Source organism: Helianthus annuus, chromosome 6, assembly GCF_002127325.2.
Source record: "Helianthus annuus cultivar XRQ/B chromosome 6, HanXRQr2.0-SUNRISE, whole genome shotgun sequence".
In the NCBI taxonomy this organism is placed as follows: Eukaryota; Viridiplantae; Streptophyta; class Magnoliopsida; order Asterales; family Asteraceae; genus Helianthus; species Helianthus annuus.
Window position 1 is genome coordinate 121,927,974 of NC_035438.2, and position 27,385 is coordinate 121,955,358.

Here is a 27,385-nt window from a genome sequence, read left to right on the forward strand (position 1 = left end):
TGCTGGTGGGATCGAATGGTGCTACATGAACAGAAGATGGAACAGGTGTCATCTGAGGCATGAAAGGCATAGGCATCGGGATGTGCCCAAAGGGGTGGGCTGAAGAGCCCTCTCCAGACCCTGCTGGAGGTACAAACGGTGGGATCTGAAACGAAAAATCAGTATGATGTGCCTCAGTGTGATGTGGTGGAAGCGGTGGAACATCCTCGTCAGCCGGTATCCAACCGTGCTGAGCCTCCTCATCAGGTGGATCCATATGCTCTGCAAATAGAGCGTGCTCAGGCTCAATGGGTACAGGATCAAAAGGAGCAATGACAGGATCAACATGATCAACATGGTGGTCAACAGGGGCGTCAGCAATCAAAGGTGGGTCAACAAAAGGATCAACAGCATGATCAGCAACTAACAAAGGAACATCATCAACAGGGAGATCGCCAACTGGCGGGTCAGCCAAAACGGGCTCAACAGGAACGTCAGCATGTACCAAGTCATGCTCATGTACAGGATCGAGAGCAGCTGCCTGCTCTGGGGCTACGGCAGGCTCCTGGTCGTCAAACGCCATATCAAAATCAAAGTCTGGATCAAAGGGATCGATAGGATCGACGGGATCAACAGGGTCCTCCATATGCTGGTCCATAGGAATATACTCAATGTCACGGTCATGATCAAATCCTGGAGGAAAAATGGGATCGGAGTCCTCAATATCGTCATGCTCAAATACAAGGCTCGGAATGGGTGCGGCAGAAGATGCCTGATCGGGGTCCGAGTCATGAACAAAATGCCGAATGCTCACCTCGTGAGACGGAGCAGAAGCCACAGACTCAAAAGAGTCTGGGACTGGTGAGTGGACGGGCGAGTCTCCAGCTGGGGCATCAGCAATCATCAAGAGACCGCCAGCGGGTAAAGGGGCTGCATCAGGATCCTCGTCCTCAAAAGGCTCGTCCTCGTAGAGATCAATGTCGCCGTCAGCCTCGGCGTCTAGTAATAGCTCGTGTGCTGGGTAAGAAGCAAGAGGAATCGGAGCTGGAATCACAACAAGAGGAAGATACTCAGCAGGATCGCCATCAATAGGCTCATAGGCACCCTCGGGTAACGCGAAGGGCAAGGAGTCATCAGTATGCTCGTCAATGCCGTCGGGTAGAGCGAACGGCTGGAAGTCATCATCATCCGTGCTCGTGTAGTCTGAGGTATGCACCTCACGCTCCGATGACACAATGTCATCCGACACTATGGGTAGAGGTCCAGTGGTATCTGAGTCTCCGGTGTCTGATGTATCCATGTATCTGTAACACAATCACAAGTATGCACAAATAATCAGTAAATCAGGTAATCACATAAGTTACCAAATAATAATCACATAATTCTCCTAGTCCCACTAGCCTCCCAGCCTCCCAGACTGTCCTTCCTAGTCCCACTAGCCAACTTTCCCAGCCTCCCAGACTGACTTCCTAGTCCCACTAGCCAACTTTCCCAGCCTCCCAGACTGACTTCCTAGTCCCACTAGCCAACTTTCCCAGCCTCCCAGACTGACTCTCTAGTCCCACTAGCCAACTACCTCGATCCATTAGATCGAGCCTCGGCCTCCCAGACCGAGCCTCAGTCTCCCAGACCGAGCCTCAGCCTCCCAGACTGAGCCTAAAAATAATAAATAAAATATGCTCAACATTTGTTTATAAAAACGTTTTGGATCTGGACTTAAGTGGTATGCAGAAAAATGTTTTCGTGAGAGCCCTAGTGATCATAGTCTAGACTCGAGAAGGAATCCTAGTTCGCTATGATCAGAGCTCTGATACCAAGCTGTCACACCCTGGCTTTGCGGAAGCGTGGTTTATTTGTGTGACTTCTTAATACCATAGCTTAATCATAACAAGGCTATATGTATTAAAATATGCAAGATCATCCATTGATAATAAAAATAGTAAAACATTGTCTTAACGGGTGAAACACCCAACAATCATGACTTGTCTAAACATTACAACCATAAACATGACATAAACACGATTCAAGGTCTGTGACTCGTCCAGGAAGAAGTCACATTCCCCGAATCCTGGATGACCCTGATGTCTTATGCAGCGGGAAACCTGTTATACCGTGCCAGATCCTTAATTCCCCGAATCCTGGATGACCCAATTAGTGACGTTTTATCACTGTTAGGTCTTATTAGCCTAACCCATGTTAGGGCTTATTGCCTAACCGTGAGAAATTAGTAATGTGCACAATACCCCACTAACCAGCGGTTAAGATAACCACGACTTAATCCCTGTAATTATAACACTTTGAAAATAACTTGGAGTATTGTAAAATAGTTGGCTCACAAACTGTGAGAAAACAATTTAAAAAGAAGAATGCCTCACATTGCAGATTTATCGGGCAAGGTATAAGCCTACTGATTAGCCTTGATTTAACCTAATTTAATAATAATGCACACACACAATAGGTTAGTAACTAATTCAGCAGTTACGTCAATTCACGAGATCAAACTCTCACAACGATTAATCAGTGCAATACTTAATAATTCAATCGGATTCACAACGAATAACAGAGCATAGTCCGAATTCGAACAGCACTCAAATATTCAAGTCGAAATCACGACGAATAATCAAAGTACAAGCTCAATTGAGCAGCACCTGGACTATTGTTGGATAGTTATAATCGATCGGACGTTGAATCGTAATAGCGATCGAGTTATACCCTGATTGTGGCAGCACTTCGTGAATCGTGTGTGTTTTTGTAGTAAATAGTGTATAACTTCGTCTACGAAGTGAATTTCTTCGTCGAATTAACACCAAAATGCAAGTGCCAGACCCCTCTATTTATACCCAAAATTTGACCCTGTCGCGTAGCGCGAGGGGTATCACTATAGGCGTCGCGCTACGCGAGTGGTAACCTATGTTACGCGAAATTTGTCCCTGTCGCGTAGCGCGAGGGGTACCCCCATGGGCGTCGCGCTACGCGAGTGGTCACCTATTTTCTATAGGTAGCTTCGTGTCTAAGTAACTTAGCTGAGTTGATAAAATTGTGAAATTCAAAACGGCCAGCAAGTTATTTAGATAATCGTAACTAGGGTTTTGCCCCTCCTGAGTTTTAGGGGCCCTGATCCTGATTCTGATTGTTCTGGAAATTTTAGGGTTTGCGTAGAATCACTTGGGTGTCTCAATTAGGGTTTTCTTAATAGCTAATTACCATCCTAATTATGGATTTTAGTGACAGTTGTTACATGTACATAGGCTTGCAAAAGATAATAACATTAATGTGGTGTTTAATAAAAATAGTTGTATGCTACAGGATTCCAAGTCAAGGAAAATCCTGGTGATAGCAGTAGTCAAGATAGTGGTCTATATTTCATAGGTAAAGATGGTAGTTCTGTGAATGTTTGTTTCAATAGTTTTGTTAAATCTAGTTTGTGGCATAGCAGATTAGGTCATCCATCTGATCAAGTTCTATCTGTGTTAAAAGGAAGTTTTGATATTAAAACTATTGAACATGGGCCTTGTGATGTGTGTCACAGGGCTAAACAAGTCAGAGTTCCATTTCCACTAAGTGAACATAAAACAAAAGTTGTAGGAGAATTAGTTCATCTAGACATATGGGGTCCATATAAAGTTACTAGTTATGAAGGATTTAAATACTTTTTAACTATTGTAGTTGATTTTTCAAGAACAGTGTGGTGTTATTTGTTGTCAAATAAAACTGAAGTTTTTGAAAATTTATGTGGTTTTTATGAACTAGTTCTGACCCAGTTTGGAAAAAAGATAAAAATAGTTAGGAGTGACAATGGAACTGAGTTTGTAAACAGTCAAATGGGTCTGTTTTGTAAAAATAAGGGTATATTGCATCAAACTTCTTGTTCCTATACACCACAGCAAAATGGTGTGGTGGAAAGGAAACACAGACATCTTTTAAACACAGCTAGAGCCTTAATGTTTCAAAGTAGTTTACCTCTTAAATACTGGTCAGACTGTATATTAACTGCTGTTTACTTAATCAACAAGTTGCCATCTTCTGTGTTAAATGGTAGGAGTCCTTATGAAGTTGTTTATGGTTTTAAACCCTCTTTAAATCATTTAAGGAACTTTGGGTGTCTTTGTTTCAGTACTATTGTGTCTGAATCTGATAAATTTGCTTATCATGCTGATAAGTGTGTTCTTGTTAGCTATTCTAATGTTAAGAAGGGATATAAACTGCTAAGTTTGGAAAATAGAAAAGTATTTTTTCTAGAGATGTAAAATTCTATGAAAGTGTATATCCCTTTAAGACAAATTTTGATAATCAAAAGGTGTTTGATAAAAATGACTTAACACATATAAATGTTTTTGATTTTACTAAAATGAGTGTGTCTGAAGTTCCTGCAAATCCCAAGATGAAGAGGGTACATCTGGTGCTCAAGATCACTATAGTGATGATCAGCAGCCAATGTCACCCTCTACATCTGCTACTGTTCCAAATGTTGAAGAAGATCAACATGAACAGGAACAGTTAGGTAGTAGTAGCTTGGGTAACGATGGCGGGGCAGATAACATTGTAGGATCAAGTGATGAGACCAACCTATCTGAGGGAAAAGATTGTTAGGAAGTCTTCTAGAAATGTGTCATTTCCAAAAAGATTTGATGAATTTGTTGTTGTGGGAAAAGTCAAGTATGGTATAGAGAAAGTTGTTAATTATTCAAATCTGTCTGTTGATAATTTTTGTTTTATTGCTTCCTTGAACAAATCTGTTGAGCCAAATACTTATTTTGAGGCTGTAAAAGATCCTAGGTGGGTCGAGGCCATGAATAGTGAAATGGAAGCTCTTTATAGGAACAACACTTGGATAGTTGTAGATTTGCCAAAAGGTAGAAAACCTATTGGCTGTAAATGGGTGTATAGAATAAAATATAAGGCTAATGGTGAGGTTGAAAGGTACAAAGCTAGGTTAGTAGCTAAAGGTTTTAATCAGAAAGAGGGAATTGACTTTGGTGAGACTTTCTCACCTCTGGTCAAAATGATTACTGTAAGAGTGATTTTAAAACTTGCTGTTAATAAAGGTTGGCCATTATATCAACTGGATATAAATAAGGCATTTTTGTATGGTTCTTTGTCTGAAGATGTTTATATGACCTTACCTCAAGGTTATTATGACAATGACAAAAATAAAGTGTGCAAGCTTGTTAAGTCTCTTTATGGACTTAAACAAGCTCCTAGAAAGTGGAATGAGAAACTTACTTCTGTGTTGCTTAAAATGGGTTTTGTTCAAAGTCTGTGTGATCATTCTTTGTTTGTTTTGTGTAAAGATTATGTGTTAGTTGTATTGTTGGTATATGTTGATGACATTGTGGTTACTGGAAATAGTATTCAGAAATCACAAGAGTTAAGGGAAGTTTAAGTGAGAGTTTTAAAATTAAAGATTTAGGAATACTTAAGTATTTCCTTGGCATAGAGGTGTTATATTCTGATGAGTCAATTTGTTTGTCTCAAAGGAAGTATTGTCTTGAACTTCTCAATGAGTTTGGGTACTTAGGGTGCAAACCAGTGAGTACACCAATTAAGCAGTCACATGTTGTTACTAGTAAAACAGATAAAGATAAAAGATTTTTGAAAAATATTAATGGTTTTCAAAAACTAATTGGGAAGTTGATATATCTGTCTTTAACTAGACCTGATATAAGTTATGCAGTGCAGTTCTTGAGTCAATATATGCATAAACCATGTCAGTCGCATCTGGATATTGCTTTAAGGTTATTAAGATACTTAAAGCAGAATCCAGTAAGGGGTGTGATGTTCAGGAAAACAGGTAGTTTTGATTTATCCGGGTTTGTAGATTCGGATTGGGCTAAGTGTACTGTGACTAGAAAGTCAGTAACATGTTTTGGTATATTTCTTGGAGGGACACTTGTGTCTTGGAAAAGCAAGAAACAAGGTATTGTTTCGAGATCTACAGCTGAGGCTGAGTATAGGGCGATGTGCTCAGCTACTTGTGAAGTAATGTGGATTAAGAACATTTTGACTGAATTGAATATTATCTGTACACTGCCTATAATGTTGTATTGTGATAGCAAATCTGCTATTTCTATCTCCCTAAATCCTGTATTCCATGAACGAACTAAACACTTTGAATTAGACTTGCATTTTTTGAGAGAAAAAATAGCAAGTGGCATTATTGACCCACAAAAAATTGCTTCTGAAAATCAGATAGCAGAAATTTTTACTAAAGGTTTAAATGTTGCACAACATGATATTTTGTGTGAAAAATTGGGGTTGTTTGATATGTTTGCTGAATGAATTATGGGGGGGGTGTTAAAATATACACTTATTTCTAATTCATATCACAAACATTATTATGGACTGTTACATGTGTCAATATTGTTGGGCTGTTATACTTGTATTGGGCTGTTCAGTTTGTTAGCAGGTTGTTATGTTTATTGGGCTGTTGGGCTCAGTTGTTACAAGTCTGTTGGACTCAAGGGTTAAAGTGTAACTTCAGGGGCTTTATGTGCATAATTGTAAAGATCATGGGGCTGGATGTATCTCAGTGTTGTTACCAGCTATATAATAGAGGAGAGAGAGTGAAGACGGTTTACTTCTAGATATTTGTTAGGGTTTCACTATCACTTCTCTGTATATCCGTTCTTGTGGTGTTCATCTGGATTGTTCACCTGGGTTCATCTGTAGTTGAAGATCTTCATCATCCAGGGTTATAGATCTCAATGTTGAGATTGTGGTTGTATCAGAAATCTTGTTGATCTCAGTTTCTGTTTTTACTTTGTTTGTATTTCTGTTATGTTCAACATATTTTACTAATCTGTTGAACTTGTATTGTATTTCATATAGATCTCATAAGTTTGAGATCTAGGGTTTTGGTTGGAATATTTTCTGGGTTGGATAATCAATAGAAGTTTTGTCATAAGTTTTGTCACTATTTCTGGTGTTTGTTATATTTCTGTTGTGATTGATTTAGATCCATACCATTTTACAATTTTCTTAAGGAAAAATTACACGTTTTGTCCTTTATCTTTGTACCCTTTTGCAGGCGGTGTCCTTTTCAGCGAATGTTGACAGGTTTTGCCCTTTATAGGGAATTTTGTTACACGTTTTGTCCTTTAACCCTAACCCAGTTAGATTTTTTTATTAAATCTGGTTACCCAAGAATATTTTAGTCTTTTTACCTTTTTGTTTAATATTATTAGTATAACTTTCTTTTATCTCTCTATATCACACACTCAATAAGATTTACAATCATACACTCAATAAGATTTACAATGAGTTTAACTAAATATACTTTTTCCTAAGTTGAGAAAAAAAACTATATAATAAAACCATAACAGAAAAAGAAACCAAATTAACTGAAATAACCGATTCACATTCATATTTCTCAAATTTATAAATACTATGTTATATTTCAGACAAACATTGATGCATTTTCTTTATATAAAATATATTACTAGTCACATGTTACTTTATAAATTGATGAACTTGCTAGATCTTTTATTGCACTTACCCAATAACCGAATTAACAAAACTGTTTTGTACCCAAACCCAACTGACTATGAAAATCTAAAAATATTGTTTTAACCTTCTGGGGTAGCCCAGTTGGCCAGCCTCACCCACCCTCTACTAGAGGTCTCGGGTTCGAATCTTGGCGTCCGCATCCCACGGCCAAGCTTTTCGCTCTCGGTTGGGTAGTTGTTAAAAATAATATTTATACTATTTATTCAGTTTAAATGTTCATTTCCTTCTCTAATTTATTTCCATGTTTATTGTTTGTGAGGTTTTGCTCTGCTGTCTTTGGGCTAGTAGCCGTTGTGCCAAGCTGTTGCTGTCTTTGGGCTTAGCTGTTGATTGCTTTGGGCTCCCATTGTCACACCCCGAAATATCAGAGCTGGCGTGACTGGACCGGTATCTTCATTGCACAGCGGAAGCAAATAAGCTAAGACTTCTAGAAAATGAACGCCGCTAAGTACTCGAATTCCCATGGGTTCTCCTATTCCAACCGTTCCGTAGTTTCGAAAATTCCAACCTGAGAAAGAACATGCGAAAAAGTCAACGTAAAGTTGAGCGAGCTCATAGTTTGTTTTGAAAAAGATTTTAAACAAATCCTTTTGTTTACCGGTTTAAAAGTTGTGGAGAAAATTTAGTAAAAATCATTTTCTCGACATGATATATGAAAACTGTGAGTCTAGCCCACGAAAATCTTTGTGCATTGTACGAGAGAGAATGGGCCAAGCCCAAAAGAGTATTTGTAAGCAGGACCAACACGTCCTCTTACTTGTACATAAGTTGAAAACATTATCAAAGTTTGTAAATACATGTATTATGAGTTTGCGTCAAATGAATATTAAAAACATTTGAAAGTTATAGTGTTGTAAGTTGGTATGTAAAGCGTCTATGAACATGTTGATCATTAATGTTTCGCGAGGACATTAATATATGCGACGACATAGGAGGTACTCAACCCGCGTAGGCAATTTAAGTGTCGAACTCTCGACGCTGGACACAACAGCACTCTAAGTGGTCACCCATGGACCGTGAGTGGGGCTCGCCCGTACCCATGAGATCTAACCTTTGTTCCTTGATCCTCAAAAGGATTAATGGCACCTCAGTTACAGCCTATGCTCACATGATCTAAGAGTTCATTCCATAACTTAATCATACCTAAGTTTAACATGTATTTCCCCTCGAAAGTTGTAAACCGAAATGTTGAAAGAAAAGGGGGACATAATCTCACTGAGTTGTCTCGTTTTTCGTACGCAGGCTAACCCAGTCCCGTTGTAGTAACTAGGACATTCCTGTCACTAGTCATGAAAATCATGCACGTTTGCGAAAATACGCGTTTGTTTTGTAAAACCGGTATGTTTAGTATAAACCTTTCGTAAAACTTTCGAGTTCGTTGAAATACATTTGCAACATGGTTTATAAATATGTGTTTTCATTCATTGAAATAGTGTTTTCTTTAGCAAAAACTTGCATGTCTTTCCACCCCCGAAAACATTTATAAAAATGTAAAACCGTAAAAAGTGGGGGTTATGAACTCACCTTGACATTCTTGTGAAACGCTAACTTAACGTGATTCCGTGATGTTATTCCATGGATGTAAACTTGCTAGCGTGCAACTAAAGCATTCCTAATCAAGGAATAATTATAAGTTTCTAAATAAATTGACGTAGCTAACTACGTGTCCGAGCTCTACCGAGTCGTTAACTAAACGACGCTAAGGTGGTGTTATCTTGATTTAGAATAACCATTCTATGGTTAATTGATCCCGTTTATAATCGGAATAAAACTAAGTCTCGAAAACGACTTAGTTTTCGAATGGTTTAGAATATATATTTATATATTTAATATAAATATACTTACATCGTCGTGTTAGTGGTCGCATTTAGGAATACGTATGTAGATAGCGGTCCGTGTCGTTATAGTTGTCGTAAGATGGAAATAAATATATACATATATATTAAGCCGTGATGTTTGAAAAAAAAAATATAACTCAGAATTCAGTCGCTTGAACTAAATATAAAAACTATATTTTGTTCGTAAGAAAGTTTAAAATCGGCGTTTAAAATAAATATAAACCTTATATTTATTTTATAATCATGTTCAAGTAATTCGAAAAGTCGAGGTTTAAAATAAATAGAAACTTCATATTTATTGTATGAAAATGTTCTAGTATTTCGAATTATCGGTGTCTTGAAATAACGTAGTTAATCATGTTTATTTTATATAAACATCAAGTTTCGTTAAGTAGTAAATTAAGTTTGTCGGAATTTCATAACTTTGTTTTGAAATTCGTAATACGTTGCCAAAATAAATATACTTTCGTATTTATTTTATAAGAAAACTCGAACTTTGATATGTGCGTTTATACCATACAAATATACTTGATATTTCAGATTTTTATGAAAATCGAACAGAGTTTCCTCTGTTTTTGGAATAACCTCGACATCTAAAGTGTCGATATTTTAATCAAACTCAATCAATAATTCAACAAAACCAATATATATATAACTTTTTGCAAAACTTGCAAGAATCGTAAATAAATTACTAATGTATAACGTTTTAACCGGTCGAGCTCGATTCGCGTAGTATAAAAATCTAAGAACTATAGCGATCTATACTAATTTCGCGTCATTAAACTTTACCGGATCTTCGTTTGACTGAGTTTGACCATCGTTGACCAAGTCGTTGACTGAGTTGACTCACGAAGTTGCCCGGGTCTGACCCGGGTTGACCGCTTTGACTTGTTGACCACGACTGACCCGAACCGTTGACTTGTTTTGACCGAGAGCAAAACTGACTCGACGTGCACCCGAACCACTATCTGACCCGTCGAACCGCCGTCGACCACCACCACATTCATCACCACAGCCACCAAGGTACAAAGAAACAATAGTTTAGCAACTGGGTTCGATCAATGTGTTTGCTCGAAACAAGAAAAAGAAGCACACTCACCGGAGTCGTGTGTTTGACCCGACACCGAACTGAGTCGCGAACCCGAACCAAAATCGTTGACTTTTATTAACAGGGTTTATCCCGAAACTAAGAACTGACTGAACCCGTACCAACCCAAACTCAAACAAAAATCAGAACCGAATCTGGGATGATATCAACCCGAGTCACATGTCGCCATCATCACCGTTACCCGCACCACCGTCGTCGGCTGGCAACTGCCGTCGTTAACATCAATGATCACCATCGTCAGCTTCATTATCAGAACAAAACACATCACTGGCCGATACACTCGGAACAAAAAAAAATAAAAATTTTAAAATAAAACAGAGGGTTGAGAGGGGTTTACTAGGGAAGAAGATACCACTGTCGCCATCTCCATCACCGCCGCCACAGCAGCGGCGTCGCTGCCCGCCGGCCGCTCCCCTATTCCACCTTCGTTCTCTTTCTCATCTCGCTCACTCTCTCCGTCTCTCGGATATCGCCGCTGCACCGTACGCCACCACCAAGGTGGTGGCGTTTGTTCAGTCGGGGAAGCTGGGGTGTGGGTGTTCACTGGCAAAAGAACCCGCCTCCGTGAGCGGCGGCGCCGGCTCCGCCATGTTCTGCTGCTTCGTCGGCCGGAGATCCGGTTGCCGGATTTAGAAAAGAGATAAGAGAGTGGATTGAGTGATAAGAGAGTGGATTGAGTGGTCTTAGAGAGAGAGAGAGCTGAGTGTTGTATAATTTGCTCAAATGAAACTTACCCTTACGTATTAGCTTTTTCAAAATATTCAAGACAAGATCATTGCTCCACCATACTTTTAAGCATTTCCTTCTTCTCAAATCTTGTCAAAATGACAAAAGAAATGGTGATGGACATGCTGGACGTATGGGAAAAGTAAGGGTGGGTGGTTTGGTTTGACTTTTTATTCACTAGAAGATATGGTTAATAAAATAAAGATATTTAGGTGGTTATATTAATTAGTGGGTGATTTGGGTTTTACTTGAAATACTAATCTCGTTCACATTTACTAGACAATAATCATCCAATATTACTATCTTGCTAAAAAAATAGCAAGTTTAGAAGTTATAGCAAACTTAAAATAAACGTATATGCGATACACCAAATAGTTACGATACGTACTTATCCGAAATAAGCTTAATCTATTATTCATGCTAGAGATTTTACAATGCCTTAAATTTTAATGTTTCAGGCATATTGGAAGCGTGTCAGCATCTTTTATAGTGTACAGGATAATCGTCAACGCTCGTTTTTTTTATATAAATACACTTATTGTTTCGCGATAAGACGATACCGAATGCAATAACCCATGCATATACCCAGACATTGCTAGTCTTTATGAACTCAGTTAATACATAATCAAGTCTAAATGCACGTAATTATTTAAATAAACAGTGATTAGATCGTACGGATTAACCTGAAAATTTTCCAATTGTCACACCCATGATTCCCGGTGGCCCCTTAGGGCTTGGCCCTTATAAAGGAGGGTGTTTGGTGTGACTGATTATTCGAGCTCCTTACTTCACTCGCTCTCATCTTGTATCATTCTGTCTTGATTCCCTCTGCTCACACGTACATTCGTGAGATTAGGGTTTCCTTTCTTCTTATACAGATCATCCTACTGGAGATCTTTACTTGTAGAACAATCTGTGTTGACTGGTTGTCTATTGCGTGTATCTGATTGCTGAGATTCATAATAAAACTGTGTTTGTGGTTTCAATCCTTGAGTTCTGACATGGTATCAGAGCTCCGAGGTTAAACCGGTGCTCTGGTGGTCTTCCGCTGCTCTGATTCTGGTCTTGCCGCTGTTCGTAAAACCCTAAGTTCTAGGGTTTGTGGCTCTCTTCTGTTTCCGAAGCCTCTTTGACTTCCTGGAGACGGATCTGCTCTTGAAGGTTGAAACCCTAATTTTGGGGCTTTTTTGCATTTCTCTTGAAGAAGACTCTAGTTGGTCCCTCTTTAGGGCAAACCAACAGATTGTGTTCTTGGTTCTCTGATCAGAAAACTTGTAACCCTAAGTGAAGGTTACAAGCCTGATTGACCGGAGATTTTGCACCCACTGTGAGTCCGTTCCATCTCTCCCTTTTAATTTCACTCTGCATCATTTTTGATTGTTTTGAGTCTAGGCATCTTGATACCGGGTTTTAGGCATACCGGTTTGATTTATTGGGACACAGAGAGGGTTCACTCTGTTGCATTTAGTTGGTCAGTTATGTTGTGGCTCCCTGGATTACGTCTGCGGAGGCACCTTGAGTGATGAACCTCTGATCGGACCTCTGTCCAGGCTTCGCCGGTCCTTGTGATTTGCTGGTTGTGTTTTAATTTTTGCCTGCCTTTGTTTCCTGTGTTACTTTTTGTGTTTATCTGCCAAATATGCCTAATAAATCTGATTCATCTGTTACCTTGGTTAGTAAGCTTGATGCCAGTGATCCTCTTTATCTGCATGCTAGTGATTCCAGTGGTCTCACTATTGTGAGTATTAAATTAAAAGGAACTGAAAATTACGTGGTTTGGTCAAATGCTATGAAGCTGGCTCTAATGGCTAAAAACAAACTAGGGTTTATTGATGGTACTTGTGTTAAATCTAAAACTGATGATGTTCTAGCTAGTCAATGGGACAGATGCAATTCAATTGTGTTAACATGGATCTTGAACTCTGTTTCTGAGGAATTATATGTTGGACAAGTCTATTCTAGGCTTGCGTCTGAAGTATGGGATGATTTAAAAGACACTTATGATAAAGTTGATGGTTCTGTTGTGTTTGGTCTATTTCAAAAAATTAACTCTATGAGTCAAAATTGGTGCTAGTGTCTCTGAATATTATCATAAGATTAACACAATGTGGAAACCATTTTATGCCATGCTACAGTTACCCTCTTGTACTTGCAATGCTTCCACTAAATTTAATGAATTTAATCAGCTAATTAAACTTATGCAATTCCTGATGGGCCTTGATGATATTTATCAACCTGTTAGGACTAATCTTTTAACCAGGGATCCTCTACCAACTATCAAAACTGCCTTCTCTATCATTTCTAGAGAAGAGTCTCATAGAGGATCAAATACTGGGTCCAAAGCTCCTAATGTTGGTTTTGCTGCTAAAACAAATAACTTCAATGACAATAAAAAAAGGTTTAACAAGGGCCCTAATCCTAATCTTAAGTGTACTCATTGCAACAAAATTGGGCATACTGTTGACAAATGTTATGAGCTTCATGGCTACCCTACCAATTATAGACAAAAGCCAAATCAAAATGGTCAATGGTCTAGGTCTAATAATTCTACTAATAGCAACAATAGTCTATCTGTGAAGAATTCTGTAAGTGACAAAAGTGCTAGTTCCTTGAACACTCTGTCTGCTGATCAGTTTTCTAAGTTGCTAGGTCTGCTGAATGAAAATAAAACTGAAGAGCCCAATGTAGGAGGTAAATGCTTTAACTCCTTCTCTGCTCTTAGAAACCATAAAAAAATTTTCTGTTTTAACTCTATGGGGCCTTCAACACAGAATCTGAATTGGATCATTGATTCTGGTGCAAACCAGCATATAGTCATGACCAGTGAAAACATGTTTAACTTAGTTGATGTGTCTGAATATAATATTACCATTAAACATCCAAATGGGACTAATGCTAAAGTCACTAAAATTGGGTCCTTTAAGTTGTCAGACTCTGTGATTTTAAAAGATGTTTTTGTTGTGCCAGAGTACTATGTGAATCTTATTTCTGTCTATAAGTTAGCCAAGGACAACAAACTTAGGGTCATTTTTGATGAAAATACTTGTTACATTCAGGATTCCTGCACAAAGAAAACCCTGGTGACTGGTAGACAAACTGAGGGTTTGTACTTTTATGGTAACCCTCTAGGCACTAATATCTCTTGTTTGAGTAAAACCGAAAATATAAAGCTCTGGCACTCAAGGCTGGGTCACCCAACTGAACAAGTGTTGAAAGTCTTACAAATTGAAACTGAGTCAAATAACATCAAGCCTTGTGACATCTGTCACAAAGCCAAACAACATAGAGTCCCTTTTCCTCTAAGTGATCACAGATCATCTAAAGTAGGGGATCTAGTTCATTTAGATGTCTGGGTCCCTACAAAGTCACTAGCATAGATGGGTACAAATTTTTCCTCACAGTTGTTGATGATTTTACCAGGACTGTTTGGGTGTACTTACTAAAATCCAAATCAGAAGTTTTTGAAAACATACAAAATTTTTACAATCTGGTCAAAACTCAATTTGAAGTCGATATCAAGATTTTTCGTAGTGATAACGGATCCGAGTTTATTAATTCTCAAATGTCATCCTTTGTTAAAAACAAAGGGATTATTCATCCAACCTCATGCACATATACTCCACAACAAAATGGTGTTGTGGAGAGAAAACATAGACACTTGCTAAATGTTGCAAGAGCTTTATTATTTCAGTCTAAAGTTCCCCTCAAATACTGGTCTGAATGTGTGCTTACTGCTTTCTACTTGATTAACAGGCTTCCCTCTTCTGTGTTGCATGGTTGTTCTCCTTATGAAATGTTATTTGGCTTTAAACCTTCTCTTGATCACTTGAAAGTTTTTGGTTATCTTTGCTATTTTACCATTTTAGACAACTCCGATAAACTTGAGGAACGAGCTGAAAAATGTGTTTTTATGGGATATTTCAATCCTAAAAAAGGATATAAGGTTTGGAGTCTAGAACAAAGAAAATTCATTTTCTCTAGGGATGTCAGTTTTCATGAAACTGTCTTCCTTTTTAATAACACTCATGAACAAATAAGTACAAACCTTTTAAACCAACTTAACTTCTTTGACAATTTTGAAACATCAAGTGATACAAATCCCAATGATGAAGAGAAGGATATTACTGACTCAACCACTGTGACTCAGCAATACAGTGATGCAGTTGAGACAACTGTCGATAGTGATACTCAGCAATCATCAGGAGCTGATGTTGAGACTGAGAGGAATGAGTCCATAGGGGCTACAACTGAACCTGTGAGGGCTGAGTCTAGTGGCATTGGTGATGAGTCAAACCTTCCTGAGGGTACTCAAAACATTAGAAGGTCCACTAGGTCCGCTTCTGTTCCTAAAAGATTCGATGATTATATTGTTGGGAATGCAAAATATAGCTATGATAAAGTTGTCAATTATTCAAACTTACCTAGTGAGAACATTTGCTTTGCTGCTAATATCAATAAAATAATTGAACCATGCACCTATAAAGATGCTCTTAATGATAAAAGGTGGATTGATGCTATGAATGATGAATTATCTGCCTTGTGTAAGAATAATACATGGGATATTGTTGATCTTCCTAGTGGTAAAAAACCTATTGGGTGTAAATGGGTATTTAAGGTCAAATACAAGTCAACAGGGGAAGTAGATAGGTTCAAAGCTCGGCTTGTGGCCAAAGGCTTTAACCAACGAGAGGGGATTGACTTTGAGGAAACATTCTCCCCTGTCGTTAAAATGGTAACTGTCAGATGTGTTGTTAGTCTAGCTGTCCAAAATGATTGGCCCTTGTATCAACTTGATATTAACAATGCCTTCCTATATGGTAATCTTAGAGAGGAAGTTTATATGATTTTACCTGATGGGTTGGATGTTAAAGGGAACAAAGTATGTAAGTTAAACAAGTCTCTATATGGCCTAAAGCAAGCTCCACGAATGTGAAATGAAAAACTTGTTCAAGTGTTGGTCAAAATTGGCTTTACACAATCTAAGTGTGATCATTCCATGTTCATCAAATCTGTGAACTCTGTGTTTATTGTGCTTCTTGTTTATGTAGATGATATTGTTCTAACTGGGAACTGTGAAAACGAAATAAACAAAATTAAGGATTTTTTAAAAACTGAGTTTTTAATCAAAGATCTTGGCCTACTTAAATATTTTTTGGGCATTGAGGTAATTAAAACTACCAATGGCATTTGTCTTTCTCAAAGAAAGTGCTGTATGGACCTGTTAAATGAATACGGGATGAGTGGTGTCAAGTTTGAACATCAACTGACAGATATTTTCACTAAAGGCCTGCTACCAAAAGCTCATGCAGACATGTGTAAGTTCTTAGGTCTGTCTAATCCTTTTCACATTTAAACTGCGGGGGGGGGGGGGGGGGGGGGGGGGGGGAGGGGAGGGGGGTGTTAAAAATAATATTTATACTATTTATTCAGTTTAAATGTTCATTTCCTTCTCTAATTTATTTCCATGTTTATTGTTTGTGAGGTTTTGCTCTGCTGTCTTTGGGCTAGTAGCCATTGTGCCAAGCTGTTGCTGTCTTTGGGCTTAGCTGTTGATTGCTTTGGGCTCCCATGATTCCCAGTGGCCCCTTAGGGCTTGGCCCTTATAAAGGAGGGAATTTGGTGTGACTGATTATTCGAGCTCCTTACTTCACTCGCTCTCATCTTATATCATTCTGTCTTGATTCCCTCTGCTCACACGTACATTCGTGAGATTAGGGTTTCCTTTCTTCTTATACAGATCATCCTACTGGAGATCTTTACTTGTAGAACAATCTGTGTTGACTGGTTGTCTATTGCGTGTATCTGATTGCTGAGATTCATAATAAAACTATGTTTGTGGTTTCAATCCTTGAGTTCTGACAGTAGTCACCCCCAGGCAGCTATGGGGCTAAGTTAGCTTGTGGAGTGTGATCACTCCAGCGGTTGGGAGGACCGTGGAATATCTCCCCCCCCCCCCCCCCCAAAAAAAAAAAAAAATAAAAAAAAAATATTGTTTCACAAATAAATTCGATAGCATTACTACATTAATAAAAGCAACAACTAAAGATAGTAACTTGGTCATCACAATATCACAACATGCAATTTCAGCAATAGAACATAACCCGCTTGACACTGTCCTTGAGTGCGGGGAGAGGTTTAACAGCGTCAGTTGAAGCTGGCGCATTTGTGCCTTGACGACCACTGATCATGGACGCGCTGTCAGATGCACTTGACTCCATGTAGTACCGTGCCCGGAAAGCAGCCAGATGAGCATAGTACGCTGGTGGTACTGCATCATTAGAAGAACGGGTTACCAGTGATGAACATGCGTAGAATACAAATGGCTAGATTCGGTTTATGTTTTATATCTAGCAGGTGATATTGAAAGTAACCACGGGGGGGGGGGGGGGGGGGGGGGGGGTGTTTGTTTACTTTAATAGAGCTAAAGCTCGATCCCAGTAGAAAGTGAATGCAAGGATAACAACAAACTCACCAATGGAAACAGATCTCGTGCACCTAGCATATCTGTAATAAAGTGAACAAAAAGAATATAAGAAAACAGATAAAAAAAATTACGTAAAAATATCGGAGAAGAAGATAAACAAGCATACGTATAGCAAAGATTATTCGTGAGCGATTGCAAGTCATCAGCTGAAAACTTGTTCTCATCCCACAATACATGGTAATGCGATGGCCGGCTTGTACCCTGTTCACCAATACAGAATATATTATGTATGTGTGTGTATGTATGTATGTATGTATGTATGTATGTATATGTGTGCAGTATGTATACACGTATTTTACCTGAATGCCAGCATGGCTGCACAAATAAAAATCAAACTCTGTAGGATGGCAAATCTTTGTATCAACCACTGTGCCTGTAGTCCGATTCCAATATGGAAAAAATAAACTTGAAATTAAATAAAAGAAAAAAATGCCGAATATTAATATTAAATAGAGTTGAAAAGTAAATAGCATACCGGGCATTATATTCCCACTCTTGTCTACAGAATAATAATCACGGTGGTTGTCTGCAAACAACCGGGTGTGATGGCGTTTTTGAACCACAACAAATGTCACTGGAGGCTGATAATCTGGCTCCAATGATGCACAAGCCTGACACAATTGGGTAAAAAATTAAAATTAAATAATAAAAAAATAAACATAAAATAAATCATGCCAACTGGCATAAAGCAATCCTAAATTATATTATTTAAAACACTATATTACTATATATATAACTAGTATTAATCCCCCCGCGTTGCGGTGGGGGCGTAAAACTGTGACAAATAGCACCAAGGCCACAGCACCGCCAACGACCACCAACACTGAAGTTGCGACGTGTTAATGCGGAGAAATTAGACCGAAACATAAAACATAGAAAATAATAACTAAGTTGATTTAGGACCCGTGCATCACGATGAACCTATCAAACGGGAAAAATTAGACGACCATAAAAACGTTGAACCACACATGCAGGTTGCGTAATGTTAACTCGCAAAATTTAGAGCGAAGCGTAAAACAAAACGTAAAAACGTTGAACCACACATGAACATTGCGTTGTGTTAAATCGCAAAATTTAGAACAAAACGTAAAACGGAATTTTTGCGAAATATGAAGAGCATAGGGTACCAAAGTTGAAAGTAAAAAAGTTATAAGGTTAAATTGATAAAGATAGAAAGCTTTGGGGTTAAAAGTAAAAAACCAAAATAGTTTTAGATCAAAATTGTAATTATATCAAACTTTTTTGAAAACCTCCCTAAGCAAAGAGTACAACTACTCTATGCATCACAATGTTGTTAATTTATAATGGGTAAATATTATATAATATAACTTTTGTTAATTTACGGATCAACAAGACCCGCACCTAAAAATTTAACCATTATGACCGAAACTCATTGTAACCGGTTACCAAACCCATTTGACCCCCCCCCCCCCCCAAATGAAAATTAAATATATATATATATATATATATATATATATATATATATATATATTTTTTAAAATAGAACTACATATTTAACATTAATTACCTTACGGATTGCATCAAGTTCATGTAGTAGAACTTGGTAGAACTGCCCTTCACTCACACCGTCCCTTTATGATCAAATGCACATGAAAAGATGAGAAAATACATATGGATTGAAGAAACAACTAAAGATAAAACAAAATACCTGTAGAAGATGATACGCTTTGGTTTGTGCCCGGTTGCTCTGCGGAATGATAACAGAAGTTCCCTATTTTTGTGCATAAGCAAATTGACATTAGAAACTCTAGTAAAATGTCAATATAATTTCCAATTTTTTCTTAGTGACACGAACACGACACCAAAATAATCAGTTTGAGGTGTCAAATCTAGCCCGTTAATAAACAGCTTGTGTTTCAGTTGACCTCTTTAAATCCGGTTAATCACTAGCCAACCCGTCAACCAATCAAAAAGGTTGGCCCTCAACTTTAATAATGGCAGGTTTAGCCCCTTAACTAAAACATCAAACAACTTTAACCCTCGCGATTTGCTTATTTTTAGCTACGTTTCGAGCCTGCTGCGGAAGGGGGGGGGGGTGGTAACCCACTAGTTCGTATAAAAATCCATTTAAGACCGAACAGACACAGTAAGTAGAGCAAACCTGATCATGCCACCAGAGAGTTCGCTTCTATTTGGATCCCGTGATTCCGTGTACAGATCTTCAATGAGTTCCTGGCAGGGAGCCTGTGCGCAAACCAGTCCCGCATATTTGGTGATCTCAGGCCAATCCTGGGACGCCACAACCTATGTTTCGTTTTAAGATCTATCACTATAACTTCAGGGTTAAAAGAAAACAGAACCGATAACAGACCGATAGAAACTTACAGCTGCAATCGAGGGGTTTGAATCCTCTCCAGCGTGCGGATGAGTGACATCAGCACCAAATATGATAGTAGGGATATCGCTGACATTAGGTATGCATCCTGATAATGCATCAGCAAGAACCGTATTTCTTCCACCAACCTTAACGTTTATCTTTAATGCAACATTTTCAAGATATGGCCTACTCGTCTTAAAGACATTTTTGGTTAAAAAGCACTGTGAAATAATGCCAAGATCAGTCTCACAGATCCTTTTCACGTCACCTGCGCAAAAACAAACAGCAGACTATATAACGCCTTCACCACGTACAAAAATTCATCCTAAACATAAGAAATAAACATATAATTTAGACAAAAAAAGGTTTTCGGCTCCACCCAACCCATATCAAGAATTACCATTTTGACATGTGTTTTGCCACCTCAAATTCGATTAATAATAGTAAATAAAGACCAATCAAGCGGGTCAAAACTTAATACCATAAAGTGATCCATTGTTGTCTGGTAGAATGACAATAAGCAGATCAAGTTCCTTTTTGCGGGGCTGAAGTTCGATCATGGCATCATGAAAGTGAGCCATCAAGTCTCTCTCGACTCGATCCGGACGACCACAAAGTACAGGAAGCACAGGCTCAGGATTAAATTCCTGCAAAAACAAACATAATTAAAGAAAAAAAGTACTCGAATGGTCCCTTTGGTTGACCATAATTTGGGATTTGATCCCTAGATTTTGGAAAGTACATGGATGGTCCCTGTGGTTTGCACTTTGTAACTATTTAGTCCCCAACTTTTGCCAAAAGAATGGTCCCTGTTGTTTGCACTTTGTAAAACATTTAGTCCCTAACTTGGACCTGCTAAAACCTTTAAATTTGTTAGTTAGGGACTAAATGCGATAGAAAGTGCAAACCACGGGGACCATCCGTGTACTTTTCAAAAGCTAGGGGCCAAATCCAAAATTTTGGTTAACCACAAGGACCATCCGTGTACTTTACTCATCCGTGTACTTTACTCTGAAAGAATATAAACAACTCAACAGTCAATAGTCAACAGGCATTTTGACTTGCAAATATTAAAAAAAGAAAAAAAAAAAAAAAAAAAAAAAGTCCTGTTGACAATACCACACCAACACGATTGCACATTTGTGCAATTGCTGAACAAAAAGTACGAGCAACTTTATCGTTAACATTCCGTGCAAAGTTTATGCAGATCCAGCTATCGACTGTTCCACCATTGACCATTTTCTGTCACAAGCATCATAATTCAACAGCATTATTAAACGAACTATATAATAAGGAACTAGTAATTTAACCCCATGCGTTGTGGCGTGAGTCGGTTTGATTCGTTGCGTTAGAAAAAAAAACTAAAAGGTGAAATACCAAAACGAATAAAAGTAGAGGGACTAAACATGTATATTACCAAAGTTAAAGTAAAGGGACCAAACATGTTCATAAGAAAAGTTAACTAATAAGTAAAAAAATATTATTAAAATAGAGGGACTAAAAATGTATAGTAAGAAACTTAATGTTGAGGCACACTACATACATATAATAACAAAGTTAAGGGTGTAAAAGTAAAATGCAAAAGACTTTAAAAAATAAAAAAAAAGAGGTTGCCATGTGGCACCCTATGATTGGATACAATGAATAGTGAGACAAACTCACTTCCTTTTAATATATAATATAATATAATAATAATAATAATAATAATAATAATAATAATATATAATAATTACCTTGTTGATCATGTTCCATTGGCCAACTCGAGGCAAACAGTCCGGTTCACGGCCTGTGTCATGATATTTAAGCTGTTAAAACCAAAAAAAAGTTAGAAAAGGTGCACAACAGTCAACAGATAAAAACTGAACTCTTTAGAATATTTACCCGTGGAGGAGGCAATATTCGAGCTTCAATAGAAACCGGTTCCCTGCTAATTTTTATCCCAAACTCTTTAGCATAAGGATCTTGGTCATAAGCATTTTGCTTAACAGTCTGCAGATACAAGACATATGTTAACTTTTACACATGACCTGATGGTTCATCGGTCAATTAGATAACATTACCTTGAGAATACCATGCTCTCGTTCCTGAGGGCGTTGACACGTGACCTTAAGAAGGGCGGTAACTTGTCGCTCATTTAGCTTCCTTGAATACCTCTGGCCCGCTACAATCTTGCAGACCTCCATAGGCATATAATTTTTCCTATGGGTCCCGCCAAGTTGCAAGCACGGCCAATGTACATGCTGGATGGAAAACCCGTAAGCATCCTTGAAGTAATCAACCACATATTTCGTCACCGTATCTCCGTCACCATCAACCGTGAACCTAATGCACAACAAAAGAAATGAAGCATGTCATGATTAAGTCAACACAAATAAAAATATGATTTCAACTTAGTGTAAGGTTCTCACTGTAGCTCGCGTGTTGCTTGAGATGTTAAACCGGATATGCTAAACCTCCGGCGCATAGTTCCACGGTGAGTTATTTCAACCTTCACTCCTTTAAGCGCTTTTTTTATCTGGGTAGTGTAACAATATCAAATATACATCCATATTTACATATGATATATATTATAAATAAAATTAAGATAATATATATTATGTTATGTATCAAAATAGTAATTTTAAATGTATATAAATAAATTAATAAAAAGAGCCAAACTCGAGCGTAGGCGACCTCGGGCTTGGCTCAGCTCGTTTACAGTTGATAAAAGGCTAACCTTCACTCGGTCAGCATCAGATAAAGGTCTTGTTGTGTCATTCCTATTCAGAAGTTGTTTGACAAAGTCTATCACAGGCACTGCCTCGACGAATGCAGTTGCAGCCATATCTGCAATTCAACATGTCATACAATTACTGAAAATCAGTTATACAAATTTCAACAAAACCTTAAAGAAGCTACAATACGGAGAAATAAACTAACCGATATTTAAAGACAGTCCCATCTGTGTAGGCCGCATGCTCTGATAGAACCCACGCCAACTCTCCAACCCGTCACCCAGTGATTGTGGACGACCCAAATCAGAAGAAAAAAATGATCGTCCCACAGAAGAATACCTACATAAGATTCAACCAATAATTAATAAATGTCATTACGTATGTTTAGACAATATCCATCATCCATGTAAGTGAAAAAAAACATACCGTTTAGTAGGCAACTGCTGCAAAACAATATCCATTATCCGAAACGCTTCTTGAGGTGCATCTGTTACCCTCCCCGCTAAAAACATTTCCAGGTGCCGCAAATCGGCAAGTGCCGCCAGTTTGATCACAACTGTAAAATTGCGTGCTTTACTGCACAAAGAATGAAATGCAAAGATCTTCAAAAACATGTTCAAGTTCAAATTCATACATTTAAGTGAATAAAATGACGTAAATAAGCAAAATTCAGAAACCTAATTCTGCTTGAACCATCATCCTCGTCTACAAGAGTGATTTTAAATTCCTTTGAAATAAAGGGAAAAGGCCCCGCTGTATACAAACTCCTTCCTCCGTCATATGCAGGAAGCAGCTTCCCGAGATCGGATTTTCGGTACAATTTCACCAGTTGCTCCATTACAGAGCGATTCACGCCACGTGATGTCACCTCTGGAGTGATTGTCACCTACACCATTAAAGATTAAAACAATCACATGTCAGAACAATAGTTAAAATACTCGAAGAAGACTTGCAAGTTGCAACATCGAAAGATTAAAACTCACGTCATATTGGTGTAAATCCTTACGAGACATTTCAGCAAAAAAGTGGTTTGCCTTGACAATGCATCTGGTCCCTTTGCTACCGAATCCTGGACGCAGCGGAGGTTTAAGCGACTTGTTGGAGGCTAGTTCACGCCAAACAGGCTCGTCTTCTTGCACAGAGAGCTTCTGAGACGGTTTGGGCTTGGGTCCGTCTTGTTGCACAGAGGGCTGCTGAGACGGTTCATCTGGCTCAGCTTGAAACATAGGCTGCGATGTGGTCACGGGCTGCAGAGGCGCCTGTGTGGCTTGGTACAGGTCGGGAACCGATGACCTTGAAGGTCCATCAGCATAAGACGGCCCGGACTCACCATGATGCTGACGTGGATCAGTTCCTCTTCGAAGTTTCTGCTGGGGTTGTTCAGGAGATTCACTATGATACTGCTGAGAACCACCCCGATCTTCCCAGCGTCTTCTTTGTGGCAGCCCACCACTTTGATAACTATCTTTTCCACCACTCCGCCGACCTCTTTCATGATGATCACCCTGGTAACTATCTCGCCCACCACTCCGCTGCATTCTTTCATGATGGCCACTCCGCCACCCTCTTTCTTGATAATAACGAGCCTCCAGGGGCTCACGGCTTTCCCCACGGGGTCGTTCAGGAGATCCACTATAATACTTCCCGGACCTACCGCTGTCCTCAACCCTTCGATCCCTGTGACTACTTCTTCGTGACTGTCCACGACTCTCGTAGCCATCATGCCGCCTTTGACCACGGCTACGTTGACCAGAACCAGCCTCACAGGGCTCCAGACTTTCCTCTCCACTGGAAACTTCACTCCTTTTCAGCCGGAGTCGTTCAGGAGATCCACTACAGTACTGGCGGGAACCACCACCTCCTTCCTCACTCCTTCGATCCCTGTGACTACTTCTTCGTGACTGTCCACGACCCTCGTAACCATCATGCCGCCTTTGACCACGGCTACGTTGACCAGAACGAGCCTCACGGGGCTCCGGACTTTCCTCTCCACTGGAACCTTCACTCCTTTTCTGCCGGAGTCGTTCAGGAGATCCACTACGGTACTGGTGGGAACCACCACCACCTTCCTCACTCCTTCGATCCCAGTGACTACTTCTTCGTGACTGTTCACCACCCTGGTAACCATCATGCCGCCTTTGACCGCGGCTACGTTGACCGGAACCAGCCTCACGGGGCTCAGGACTTTCCTCGCCACTGGAACCTTCGCTCCTTTTCTGCCGGAGTCGTTCAGGAGATCCACTACGGTACTGGCGGGAACCACCACCACCTTCCTCGCTCCTTCGATCCCAGCGACGACTTCGTGACTTTTCACTACCCTGGTAACCATCATGCCGCCTTTGACCGCGGCTACCTTGACCGGAACCAGCCTCATGGGGCTCAGGACTTTCCTCGCCACTGGAACCTTCGCTCCTTTTCTGCCGGGGTCGTTCAGGAGATCCGCTACGATACTTCCGGGAGCGGCCACCATCATCACCCCTTCGATCCCGGCGACTACTTCTATGTGACTGTCCACCACCCTGGTAACGATCATGCCGCCTTTGACCACGGCTACCTTGACCGGAACCAACCTCCCCGGGCTCAGGACTTTCCTCTCCACTGGAACCTTCAGTCGCCCCCCTTACCATTATGATTACTACAACAAACAAAAACAATCTCCCATTAACAAAATCCACAATTATTTGTAATATATAAAATAAACTTTAAAGCTAATGAATCACAAGAGAAAAGTTACTAATTAATAACCATTGACATAAACAGAAAAATATTATCAAACATCAGATGATTAATGTATACATCAACATCATACAACATACATAACATATATTAATAATATATAAAATAATCTTTGAAACTAATGAATCACAAGATACATATACAGAATTACTAAAAAAAAGAGAAAAAAAAATACTATTTAATAACCATTAATAATCTAAAAACAGAATTAAATTATCAAACATCAGATGATTAATGCATACATCATACAACACACATAACATATACTAATAATATATTTCACAATATTTAAGATTAATAAACTACAAGAGATATATACAGAATTACTCATCAAAAAAAAAAAAAAAGATTACCAATTAATGACCATCAATACACTAAAAACAGCACTATATCATCAAACATCAGATGATTAATGTACACATCATACAATACAACACACATAACATATATCAATAATATATAAAACAATCTTTAACTTTAATGAAACACAAGAGATACATACAAAAGTACTTAAAAAAGAAAAAAAAATACTAATTAATAATCTAAAAACGGAACTATATGATCAGAGACATCAGAAGATCAAACGTGATACAACACACATAAATTATATTAAATATTCTTCAAAAGCGTCTAAAATTACACAGTAACATAAATTATATCAAATTTTCTTCAAAAGAATCTAAAATCACATAGTAACATAAATTATATTAAATATTCTTCAAAAACTCTAAAATCACACAGTAACATAAATAATATTGAATATTCTTCAAAAAAAAAAATCTAAAATCACATATAAACAGTATACATTAATCAAAATTCAGAAAAAAATCAATCAAAAAAAATCATACAATCAATCAAAATTCAGGTACCGAGGTACGTCATACAATCACATAATCACAAACAGAATTTAGCAGGTTCTTTTTCACTTTTCATAACAAAATCATCAAAAATAACATGAAATAACAGTTGTACGTGACATAAAGTACAAATGTACGAAAGTAACGAAGAGTGAATTCATCGCTTACCCTAAAAAATCGGCTGAAAGTGCAGTAGAAGATGGAATTCAGAGGAAAAATGTAACAATGTAAGTAAATGATGAGAGCAAAAAGAGAGTTAAAACCCTAGAATTGAAAGGAAACTGAAAAGAAAGAAGCAGTTGGTTTGGTTTGGTTTGTTTACATGAGTTCCCAAAATCTCTCTCACATATATATGTGTGTGTATATAAATGTAAAGCTGTTGAAACTAGCCTAAAGAAAATGACAAAGTCTGACGATTACGTCGACTTTGTCCTTCCGAGTCAGCTCAGTCAACTCTTTATTATTTGTTTAGTTAAAAAAAGTTAGTTTAGAAAAAAAATTAGAGAGAAATCCTTGTTATATATTATTTGTTTAGTTAAAATTAGAGATGTTAGGTTGGTTTAAATAAGTGGGTGTAAGACGCGTACAGATTAGAGATGTTCTCAAGTGAGATAGCGACTCATACGTGATGTGACTTGAGCGACTTTGTTACATGGATTTGGAGAAGAAATTGGAGCTTATGTGCGATGAAAGGACGGAGTTGGAGAAGAAATTGGAACTTGAGGCATCGAAACGATAGAATCAGAGAAGAAACTGAAGGTTGTTGATTGATTGCAGAGATGAAATTGACGGCTGGTTTTTAGGGTGAAATTAGGTTGACGGCTAATTGTTAATTATATAGAGAAATGGAGGAAGAGTAGGTTAGGCTGGGCGGGGTACCCACCGAAACCCCCATCGGGGACCCCTTTTACCGAAATGGGGGGTGCTGCCAACCATTCGGGGAGGGAAATCGGGGACCACATTTGGTGGTTGTTCACCGCGAGCGGGGAGGGAGATAGATGGTGGGGCCCATTTTTCCAACCAATCAAACCATTTTGTTTTTTTTTTTTTTTAATAAAAAAACAAGGGTAGTTAAGAGGAGAGTGGCGCCATCAAATTG

General features: G+C 38.6%; 1 protein-coding gene across 1 annotated transcript; it reads right to left on the bottom strand.

Annotated features, from left to right (window-relative positions):
- Positions 1-17,136: 17,136 nt before the first annotated feature.
- LOC110865877 (protein argonaute 1) lies at positions 17,137-26,650 on the bottom strand. The gene is made up of 21 exons (XM_022115207.2): positions 26,455-26,650; positions 23,677-25,328; positions 23,371-23,579; positions 23,120-23,269; positions 22,899-23,032; positions 22,696-22,805; positions 22,388-22,494; positions 22,040-22,301; positions 21,861-21,968; positions 21,713-21,784; positions 21,099-21,221; positions 20,461-20,626; positions 19,988-20,247; positions 19,764-19,906; positions 19,311-19,373; positions 19,170-19,233; positions 18,117-18,252; positions 17,941-18,014; positions 17,748-17,842; positions 17,630-17,661; positions 17,137-17,425 (listed from the first exon to the last, which is right to left on the bottom strand). Exons 2-21 carry the CDS (start codon positions 25,318-25,320, stop codon positions 17,241-17,243), a joined length of 4,137 nt encoding a protein of 1,378 aa, XP_021970899.1. The 5' UTR covers positions 25,321-25,328; positions 26,455-26,650; the 3' UTR covers positions 17,137-17,240.
- Between the last annotated feature and the right edge of the window lie 735 nt (positions 26,651-27,385).

Excerpts from the sequence above, each read along its gene's own strand:
- LOC110865877 (XM_022115207.2), bottom strand. The coding sequence starts at position 25,320 with ATGGTAAGGGGGGCGACTGAAGGTTCCAGTGGAGAGGAAAGTCCTGAG. Across the intron at positions 19,374-19,763 it reads CTCTCTGGTGGCATGATCAG|GGAACTTCTGTTATCATTCC; the intron begins GTTTGCTCTACT and ends GCACAAAAATAG. Across the intron at positions 19,234-19,310 it reads AAGCGTATCATCTTCTACAG|GGACGGTGTGAGTGAAGGGC; the intron begins GTATTTTGTTTT and ends TTGATCATAAAG.